The sequence below is a fragment of the Crocodylus porosus genome, unplaced genomic scaffold, assembly GCF_001723895.1.
Source record: "Crocodylus porosus isolate Cpor-Errol unplaced genomic scaffold, CroPor_comp1, whole genome shotgun sequence".
Lineage (NCBI taxonomy): Eukaryota > Metazoa > Chordata > Crocodylia > Crocodylidae > Crocodylus > Crocodylus porosus.
This window is the reverse complement of record NW_017728886.1, coordinates 26,807,011-26,817,865: the sequence shown is the minus strand read 5'-3', so window position 1 is coordinate 26,817,865 and position 10,855 is coordinate 26,807,011. Positions and strand designations below refer to the sequence as shown.

The 10,855-nt window shown below is 44.3% G+C and overlaps 1 protein-coding gene across 2 annotated transcripts in view; it reads right to left on the bottom strand.

Annotated features, from left to right (window-relative positions):
• Nucleotides 1–5,813: 5,813 nt before the first annotated feature.
• MAP3K8 (mitogen-activated protein kinase kinase kinase 8) overlaps nt 5,814–10,855 on the bottom strand; it is a 26,137-nt gene continuing 21,095 nt past the window's right edge. For both annotated transcript variants that reach the window (XM_019531349.1, XM_019531356.1), the window contains exons 6-8: nt 10,056–10,208; nt 9,177–9,423; nt 5,814–7,363 (exon numbers count right to left, since the gene is read on the bottom strand). In XM_019531349.1, coding sequence (XP_019386894.1) covers nt 7,230–7,363; nt 9,177–9,423; nt 10,056–10,208 — 534 coding nt within the window. In that variant the 3' untranslated portion in view covers nt 5,814–7,229. The remainder of the gene's footprint in view (nt 7,364–9,176; nt 9,424–10,055; nt 10,209–10,855) is intronic.

Genomic DNA, 10,855 nt, shown 5'->3' with positions numbered 1-10,855 from the left:
TGTGGGCTGGCAGAGTTCCAGCCTATAAGGGGCTGATTGGACCCTTCCCCCCCCCACCTCCACCCCATACACACCCACTCTCTGCTCTACACACTGTGGGGCTGGGGGCAGGGGGAAGTGGGTTGGGAGTGAAGGGCCCTAGCAGGGCCAGGGGGCCATTTTCTATTTAAACTATTTACTGGGTTGGGACTGGCCAATGTTTACAAGTGGGCCCTGGTACAATAAGAGGTTGAGAACCACTCATCTAGTCCAACCCCTGCTCAAAGCAGGATCAATCCCAACCATATCATTCCAGCCAGGGCTTTTGTCAAGCTGGCCCTTAAAAGCCTCTGAGGAGGGAGATTTCACCACTTCTCTATGGAACTTTTTCTAGTGCTTCACCACCCTCCTAGTGAAAAAGTTTCTCCTAATATCCAACTTAAGCCTCCACTGCTGCAACTTGAGACCACTGCTCCTTCTTCTGTCTTCTGCCACCACCACCAAGAACAGTCCAGCTCCATCCTCTTTGGAACAGCCCTTCAGGTACTTAAAGTCTGCCATCAAATCCCCCCTCAGTCTTCTTTTCTGCAGACTAAATAAGCCCAGTTCCCTCAGCCTCTCCTCATAAGTCACATGTCCCAGCCCCTCACCATTGTTGTTGCTCTCCAATGGACTCTCCAGCTTGTCCACACCCTTTCGGTGGAGGGGGGGGGGGTGTGGAAAGTGGGCACAGTACTCCAGAAGTAGCCTCATCCATGCAGAAAAGAAGAGAATAATTACTTCTCTTGATCTGCTAGGAACGCTTCTACTAATGCAGCTCAGTATGCAGTTAGTCTTTGGCAACAAGGACACACTGCTGGCTCGTATCCATCTTACTGTCCACTGTAACCCCCAGGTCCTTTTCTGCAGAGCTTCTGCTGCTTAGCCAGACAGTCCCCAGGCTGTAGCAGTGTACAGGATTCTTCTCTCTTAAGTGCAGGACTTTGCACTTGTCCTTTTTGAACCTCATGAGATTTCTTTCAGCCCAGTCCTCCGATTTGTCTAGGTTACTCTGAATCCTAACTCCACCCTCCAGTGGATCTACTACGCCCCACAACTTGGTGTCATCCACAAACTTGCTGAGAGTCCAATCTATCCCATCTTCCAGATCGGGGATTAAGATGCTAAAAAAAACCGGCCCCAGAACCAACTCCTTGGGTCCTCCACTTGATACTGGCTGCCAGCTAGACATTGAGCCTTTAATTACTACCAATTGAGCCTGACAATCCAGCCAGCTTTCTATCCACCTTACCTAATACAGCATGAACCTTCTCAACTATGATCTAGTGTCCAGGTTGGACAACGAGTTCCTGATAGGCATGAGAGATAATGGATGAATTTGATCCAGAAGTTTGGAACATATTGTTCTGGAGTAGGGATTCCTTTGTTTCCTCTCTTGAACAACTGGTGCAGTGGGGCACCATTAGGACTACTACATAGAGACTACTGCAGTCGGAGTAATGCAGAATCTCGGCACTCAAAGTCTGACCCTGTGCTGCCAGGGAAGCTAACAGAAACCAAGAGTCTAAGTGTCCTGCAATTGCTAGGCCTGTGGGCTTCCTGTGCTCAAATCTGAACTCAGGAGAGATGTGGGCCTAATCGGCACCCTGGGCAAAAGCTTGCCCAATCTCAGAATTCCCCAGATAAGAAACATGAAAGAAACTGCGTGGAAGCCCAAGCAATAACAATTTCTCTCAAATCTTACTGCCTCCAGCCTCAAGCACCACAGGAATTCACCAGCTCTGCCTTCAGTCTGGCAGACTCATATGAACCATGTCCCTCCATGCCATGCGTGCCAACCATACCTCCCATCACATATTGCCATCCCTGCTCCTCAGATAAGCTCATATCTTTCTAATACCCCATCAGAAGTATCCACCTGCTAAACCCCTTCCCCACTTACTTACGGCCTCCAAGCACGTTTGTCTCAGACAGGACTACAGAGGAGCAAGACACCAGGCCTGGGGAATTTGGGGAATGGTAGAGCATCCGGCTGCTAATCCCTTTGTCTCCTTCTCTGGTAAGTCAGGGGGTGGTAGTCATCAGCCAATGTATGCGCAACTCCATGTGACATTTATAGGCAAGGAGCACTAGGGTACAGGCAGTAAACACATGGGTTTGGTACTAGGAAAAGAAAAAGAGTAACCCAGAAAGAAAGGCCTTGATAGGAAGAAACCCCACTTGAAAGCAACTCTGCTAAGGCCAGGCTGGATTTATGCTGGTGTGGCTAAGCTCCAAGTCTGGTCAAGAGTGGTAGAGCTCACAGGGGAATTGCTGTCCCTTCCCCATTTGATATTCAGCACCTTGCCAGGTGGTTCTTGTTAGCAGGAACAATGGCTGATAGGAGTCAGGTGCAGTCCTGCATGTGTCCTGGCACCGTGAACACATCAGGAACAAAAATACAGAGGGAATTTCCTTGCTTACAGTTTCTAATCCAAAAGCAGCTCTTGGCTTTCGCCCAGAGTCACACTTACACTGCTTCCCTCACTGTCAACGCTCTCTTTCTCTCTCTGCTTTGAATGCCCACAAACAAGTGAAGCTTCATCAGCCTAGATGTTAGCATATTAGTCCCTTGTTCCTGGAGTTAAACCTTACTTAAGCCTTCCCATCTGAGCCAATATGTTTAGTCGTGATGTCTATTGCTTCAACTGTATTATGCTGCCACAAAGCCTAACTGCTTCTTCTATTTAGCCTCATAGAAGCTGCAATGAAAGACATCAGCTTCAGATGTGTATTATTGCTGTGACTTGCTTGCTCACAGCTGCTGACTCCCTCCAGCATTAACTAGAAGGGTTTATTTTGCATTTTCAGTTAGCTTTCATAACTTTTCTCAAAATCCTGACAAACCTCCAACTCTGGCTATAGCAGGTCCTAGGGGAAAGCTCATGTCAGACTTCCACAGCAAGGACAGCAGGAGCAGGAACAATGGAGCGACAGTGCTGTTGCCCTTTCAAAGGTTCCAACCTTGCTTGGCCCACCAAGTCTTCTGGGATATTGAGAACTAGGGGACAGGTATTTAAAACAATACTGAGGCACTTAATTGCTACTGAAACCAAGTGTTAAACTGTACTCTTCTCAAGGAGGGAGGGAGGGATGAGAGGAAAGAGAGAGTGGGTAGCAGCAGTAGTTATGAGGGAAACCCTAAATTGAAGGCTTTAAGTAATTTTTTTCAAGCATATCTGGGAGGTCTGAACTCAGAAGTAACATTTCTCCTCTACAGTCTGGAGGCAAAAGCTCAAAATGTAGGAAGTGACAGGACCAGGACTGGTGCTGAGGCCCAGTCTAGTGGCTGCTCACAATGTGCATACCTTCTATTCATTGATACGTTTAGAAACAGGAGTGTCTGTTGGGCCTGTTGCTCTGCTAACAGAGACAATTGCATCCATGGGCTCAAACTCTGTGTGCCCTGCCTAATCTCCTCCCAGGCCAGCACCCACCAGGCTGCGTGTTCCATTTGCACTGGTAGATTGAGCCAAGATTAGTGGATTCCCTTGTACTTTTATATTTTTGTCTTCAGTTCAATAGGAAAGAATTTTGTGTTTCTTGGTGACCATCAACCTCAGAGGCAATGAAGATAAGAGATCTCACACCTGGGAAAATTAATGTAAAGGGAGAGAAAAACACACACTCCACTGCAAAAGTGTAGGCTGCTGAGTGAAGACTAGTCTGTGCAATGGGGCATGTTGAGTATCAAGCCCATTTAGCTAAGCAGCAAGTTAGGTTATTGGTCCTTTAACAGGCATGTCTTCCAAATGGACTTCATCTGTGAAGCTGCTGGAAAGTTTATGCCTAATAATTTCTGATATTTGGAATGAAACTCCACAAGCAGATTAACAGCTACCAATTTATTAATTAATCTTCTGGTCTAGGCAGCAAGATAGTGTGAGATAAAATGTCACTTTATGGAATTTATTAAACAATATTTCTACCCCTGATAATAGGGTATTTGCACACATGGTGCTTTTGATAGTATGGTCATTATCTGGGCGGTGATTCAGCTACACCACTTCACAAGATTCAAACCGCACACTCACATGCACATGCAATGGTGTCCATTTCTTGAGGTTCTTCCTGTTTTTACCATCTAAAGGTACAGTTGATTTTCATCTCTCTAGCTTTTAAGTGGACCACCTATTGGAGTAAAAGTTTCCCATATACCTACCTAGAATACTTGTGTAGGCTCCTTCAACATAGCATCTGAGCACTTCTCAGTCTTTAATGCATAATGCCTTCTAACTATCTTATGAGGATAACCTTCATTTTACTCATGGGGAACTGAAGCATGGGAAGCCTACATGCACTTTAAGGATGAGGAGAGTTCAGTACAGAAGAGAACAATAAACGTGATTAGAGGCCTAGGGGGTATGACTTACGAGGAAAGGCTTAAATAACCTCTAGGTTTATTTAGAGAAAACTGAGGGGGATTTGAGAACTGTCTTCAAATACCTGAAGGGTGACTACAGAGAGGACAGACATGGGCTTTTCTCCATGACCATAGGGGACAGGACTAGGAATAATGGTCTCAAGCTTCAGCAGGGGAAATTTAGGTTGAAGGTTAGAATGAATGTTCTGACTATGAAAACAATCAAGCATTAGAATGAGCTACCTAGAGAGTCTACATCCTTGGAAGTTTTTCAAAAGTAGGTTGGACAGACACTGGGCTGGGATGCTTTAGTCAGGAATGACCCTGCCTTGAGCAAGGGGCTGGACAACATAACTTCATGAGGTGTCTTCCAGCCTTACTTTCCTATGATGATCCTGTGTCTATCCCATTTTCCCAGGACCCCCCACCCCCCAAGGGCACTTCCATCAAACAAACCCCACCCTCTCACTCCCTTTTCATGTGTCAAACCTAGTTCTGAAGCAGGGAAGCTGCTTTGAGGGGGCCTCTCCTACCACTCAAAATCTCTGCCTCTGGTGAGAATTGTGTGCGTGTTGGGGGTGGGTAAAGCTTTATTACTGCATTTGTGGGATAGGTGGAGAGTAGGAGCAAGTGGGCAGGATGCATTTGACAGCAGCACCCCCAGGAATATTGGGGAAGCAGTGAAGAAATACCTTCAGGCCCAGATCTTCTAAAGTACTTGGGTACCCCCTTTCCAGTGATTTCAAACAGCATGTGTAAAGTTCACACAGTAGACAGTCTATGATGGCACAGGGAATTACATCTGGGTCTCCAGAGTACCAGGCTATTGCCCAAACTATTGTACCACCCTTCCCCTGTAAGTCAGCTGTACTCATCACCCAAATCCCTGGTCCATACTGGTAGCCATAGCCAAGATGAATGAAGCTCTTCAAATACCATCACAAGCAGCACGTCTGTTATTGAAGGCAAAGCTGGTTCCAAATGTACTGGCACCTGCCTTTTCTTTGGATTAAACCAGCAAGGTCAAGAGAGCGACACTGGCATGTGGGCAGCTCAGTGTCTCCACATACACTGCCCAGGCCGTGGTCACTCCAGCTTCACTTTATTTACAAGCACGAATTTACATTTAGTGAGCCGTCATCTCATTCAGTGTAATTCTATTGTCTTGCACAACAGACAGCCAATGCTGCTCTGTTAGTTCTGGAAGTATTTTCAAATGCAAGTTAACGCTATTTTGGAAAGTGTTCAGATTACTATGGCCCAGGACTAAAAAAACTGTTCCACTCCCCAGTTCTCAGGCTGTCACTAGAGGACAGTAACTTTCCCCACTGGCAGCAGGAAGAAGGAAACAGACAATGCTCCAAGCTCTGGCAGTCTCGCAGCTGACTCTGCAGTTCGGAACACATTCGAAAAGAACAGGCAGAACAACTGCTTCAGGACACAACAAACTGTATTTATTCATCTGATTATATCAGTATCAAACTGGAAATAATCAATTAAAGATCACGTTTGATAGAAGCAGTCTTAAATAATTGACTTCTAATAACGAGGCCTTGTGTCCCAAAGGGTTTGATGTCCAACATACACGGTATGCCATCTTAACAGAAATGCTTACAAGAAAATGATCCTAAGCACTAAAGAGTTTATAAAAGTTTACATTCTCATCCCATGGGATGTACAGAACTATGCGAGTTTCATAGTTTTACTACCATCCAAAACATCGTGTTTTAAATGTATTAGCCATAGTGAGAATAGTAAAATTCTGTTTCCATAGGAACAGAATATGTCACTAATGACATGTTTTCTAATACACAGTAGTAAAGTTACTTAAACATGTATAGTTTTAAAGCAGTAGGAGTCAGGAGTTCTCCTGACATTACTGACAGCCCAAGCATGTGTAACATTTGAGTCACATGGACAGTCAAGGCCAGAAAATTTGGCTTACTCTCCCAGCACAAAACTCCCTCAAAGCCTGTGGATGCAGCCAATGAAGGATTGTTCCCTCTCAGACAACCCTTGTGGGGGTGGGGGGGGCACAGTCTATGCAAAAATGCCCCTTACTGCTGGCATTTCCAAGAAAAGGAAGCATAGCAAGGGGCATCTTCCTAAGCCAGTTATCCCTGGCTCCATTGCTCACCGGTCACTGGCACAATTTAAATCTGCCTAAAGGCTATTTTGATTTGTGCGAAGACTGACCAAAAGCTGAGAAAAGTGTTGATTGTGGAAGAATCTCCCAAGAGTGGTCCATAAAGTCTCTCACACCTGGTTTTACATTAAGCACAACCTTGCAAGACTGAAGGACCCAACCCCAACATTTAAAAGCACTAAACAAGAAAAACATATTTTTCTTTTTTCGCATATCAGAAAGGGAGGTTTTTTTGTTTGTTTTTCTTGCATTTCAAAGTACATGTGCTAAGCACCTACAGCGTAAGGATCGTTTCTAGAGAACAACAGTCCCAACAAGATGTTCTCCAAGACCCAGCTGGACAAACTTTCACTGGGATGATTTAGTTGGGGGTGGTCCTCCTTTCAACAGGGGGTTGGAATAGATGACCTCCTGAAGTCCCTTACAATCCGTACTTTCTATGATTCTTTCCCCTTTGTCTTGGTTTGCAATCGGAGACAAAATGTTATTGCTTGGGCTGCATCTACCAGAAACCCAAAGGGCTTAGCTTAATTAACTGTGAAGTTAAAAGCAGTTCACATTTGATAGCCCCAAAAAGGCTTCTTCTTTTTTTTCAAATAGATTATGCACTCACACACATATACACACACATCACACACACACAATGAACTTCTGAGAGAAAGGGTCCCAACTCTGATCCAAACGCATGAGAACTAGCTAAAGTCAGTCATATTCAAATGTTGGTGGTCCCCTAACAATGTTGAAGTAGCCAGCTAGAGCTCCAAGATCTATGTAGAGTGATCTCTGTCTCTTTAGCAGCTCTGATTCTTCTGTACACCCAGTACACAAGGAAGAATCTGAAAAGAAAGAGAGATGTGACTTTAACAACTCACAACTGATTCATTTAAACTATTGCAAAAAATTGTGGGAAATTAGCCTACTTTTGTTTAAGCTATTTTGGAGGGGGCAGTGGGTGCTATTAAAAAGTAGCATAATTTTTAAGCAAAAAATTATAATCAGCTTATATGGAAACAACAGGCCAAATTTCTTAAGAATTCTGGGGGAGAAGCTGGTGGCAGCCACTTTCTGGTTTCTTCTGCTGCCCCAAGTCTGGTTGGACTAAAAAGCAAAAGCTGTATACAGTTTCTAATTGCCCTTCCCCCTCAACTAGCCTGCCACAGGAAAGCTGGACTTCATCATCTCTGGACAGGATCCTAAGTTGTGGTGCCAGGTTGAGGCTGGCACTGCAGAAAGCCCTGTTTATTTTGCAAGTTAAAAATTCCCCTTATCGACTGAGGGGAATTCTCATCTGGCCAAAGTATTTCCTCTTTGTGCCATTCAGATGTTGCAGACAGTAGAGAACAAGGACTGAGTCTCTGGTTTACTAAGCTTGTACTTTCATAAATGGTCCTGCAGCTGCAGGATTCCCTCAAGCATTTTTGTAATGTATATCCCTGGACACTAGTACTCATCAAAAACCTGAGTTAAATGGCCAAATGTCATTTGATATTCAATTGAATTGTGACTTTAGAGGCCCAGCAGAGGGCAAAGGTGCATGTAACCCAAAAGGCACAAAGAATTATGTAATTACAGAAACAAGTCTTGCAACAAAAACTCAGAACCATTAAAATAATAAGAGTCCTCATGCATTGGGGCACCTACAGCCTTGCATACATGTCTTTTAAAATTATTATTTCAATATAAAAATTAAGTAAAAAAATTCATTAAGGTTGGGTTTTTATAAGCAGCTGGCCAATTTTGCAGGGGGATCGTGGGGCCAGCTGCCATTTTAGAGGACGTATTGTGGCCAGGGCCCCGTGTGCCAGCAACTCCCCAGTTCCTCCCCAGTGGGCTAAGCTGCCGAGCTGCAGCACCACAAGGACTTCTGTCTCCCTCTGGGGAGCCAGCATTTTATTTTCAGTAAGCTTTCCTTTTGTTTTTCCATGGACTTCGCAAACATTGCCTGCTTTTATAGGCAATAACAGATTTCGTGTTTTTCATGATTAGGTAGGTTTCTATTTGTAAGTGCCAGTTCCTAGCATGTACCCACCAACTCCTATGAATATTGGTAAAAGGAAAATGTCTCAACAGAAAGCAAAAGTGAAGAATACAGCCTTTTAATAGGTTGCTGAGACCAGATTTCTTTTGGACCTGGTACTAAGATTTTAACTGGCTCATAAATTATCTTCAAAAGCATGTATGGCACCACAAATAGTGGCTTGGTATGCATGTAATAACTTTTTCCTTTCCTCTAGTCTCATTCTCAGAGGCCTTGCATATCACTGATGACATGCCAAAGCAGTCAAGTTACAGAGTGTTTTTTAAATGAGGCAGAGTGGTCTTAACTAATATTAACCTGGCCTATGTACTGGAAGGGGTTAAGACAACCCAGAGAAGTACTTGTACTTTTTTAAAGAACTTCTTTGGAGGAGGGCCGGGTTTCTGGTGAACTGATTCTTCTGGAATTACAGAATGAGGCCAAATACCGGCACTCTTGAAGTCAATGGGAGTTTTGCAACGTGTTTAATAAGCCCTGGTTCTGACCTCCTATTCTCAAGATTTTTCTTACCTCTCTTATCTGGGGTCCTGGAGTGTTTACCTTCATTTAGTTTCTTAAAATTTTGATGGGAATGAAAATACAAAAGTGCAAGAGAAGGAAGCATGTGATACCTGTAATGTTTTCTGGCAACTCCAGCTCCTTCCTCGTCAGTAGCCTTTTCCTTTCAAACAAGGCTGAGTCCAGACTCTGGCACCGCGGTTGCTCCTCTGGGGGAGGGTGCAAGGCCTCATGTTTCAGTAAGTCCGCAGCAGAGAGTCTATGATTTGGGTTCCTTTCCAGAGCTGCTTGTAGCAGTTCCCTCATTGTGGTGCTGCAGTCCTCAGCAATGTCTTCTAGAGGGGGGGCTTGCTTGTGGATCTAGCAAACCAGAAAAATAATTCTCTCAGACCTACAATATTACCAACAAGAGCAGATCATTTTCAGAGTAAGTTCCAGGTTATTAGGTTACTGCCATGGAAATTCTCCTCACTCAGGAATTGTGTCCCCACAATGAGACTGGTAACCAAGCAAAATTCACCTGCTGTCAGGTGTAACAATGAACTGAAAATGTAGACAAGGTCTAGCCAGTGACCTGAAAACCTATTAGCAGCCTGAGGCCCATAGGAGGCTGTGCGTATGAAACATTCACCAAGTTTCCATGCCAAAGCAGAGGTCTGAATTAATTTTGCTTTGGCTATTTTGGCTTTTGTTCAAAACTGAAAAGTATAAATTCTGAGTTTTGTACAACTCAGACCTGACCTCCACAAGGCCACATCAAGCATTGCAAAACTAAACTTTATGGCTGACACCATCCCAGTCAGTCACCTCATAAATTATTACAGCCTGCTTTCAACCTTTATGGTATTTCTTTCAGACTTTGGAAAACCACATCTTTTTTTCTGACAGCAGATACTTTCCCAATCCCACAGAAGGCTAGGAGACTTACCAACAAGCATACAGTGGCCTCACTCTTTGGAAAGCTATTCCAAGACAGTTTTCTAGATACTTACTATATAGAGGTAGGATGGATATGCCGAGCGAGGGTATCTATTCACCCAGGGTGGGCTGCCAGTCTGCATATGAATAATGGTAGCCCCCATACTGTAGATGTCTGCTTTCGTTGTGTGTCCTCTGCAAAGTATCACTTCAGGGCTCATGTAAATCTGGGAAGGGAATTAAAAAGGTAGATTACTCTTTGCTTTTGCCATCCACCCATTGGTCAGCCACCAGACTTTGGGCAGTGAGAATCTCTCTCCTATCCCATCTCTTGGCCCCCACCCCCCCGACTTCCACACTGTATCCCCACAGACTGAACTCACATTTGCTCAAGGAGAAAATGTTTTTCCGGCTCCACAAAAACATTCAAGATTTCAAATATTTTTCTGCTTTATCCTGGGACAAACCCAAGATCTTTCAAAGATTTTCAAGTGGAAGAAAAACACATGCCTACTTCAGAATAGCCCAAAACTAGGACAGTCCCTCAGAGTCTGGAGATGCAGATTCAAGCCCCTATGATCGATTCAGAAGTATATCAAATCTCACACAACCCAGATGTCTGCTCCAATTACCAATCTGTTTTTAGGTGGGGCTCTCTCTCCTGTTGAATCTCCTGTTCCACTTTGTCTATTTATTCATGGGGTAAGGGAGTGAAAAAGAATATGGCACTTATCTGAGATGTGGAAGACAAAATACAAATCCCCTGTACATGATATATATAAGTGCAACAGCACCAATGGGTGAGACTGAAAGCCCCAGAACAGCTAACATGGTTTGACTGAAACAAGGGTAGCCAACCTGCAACATGCGTGGA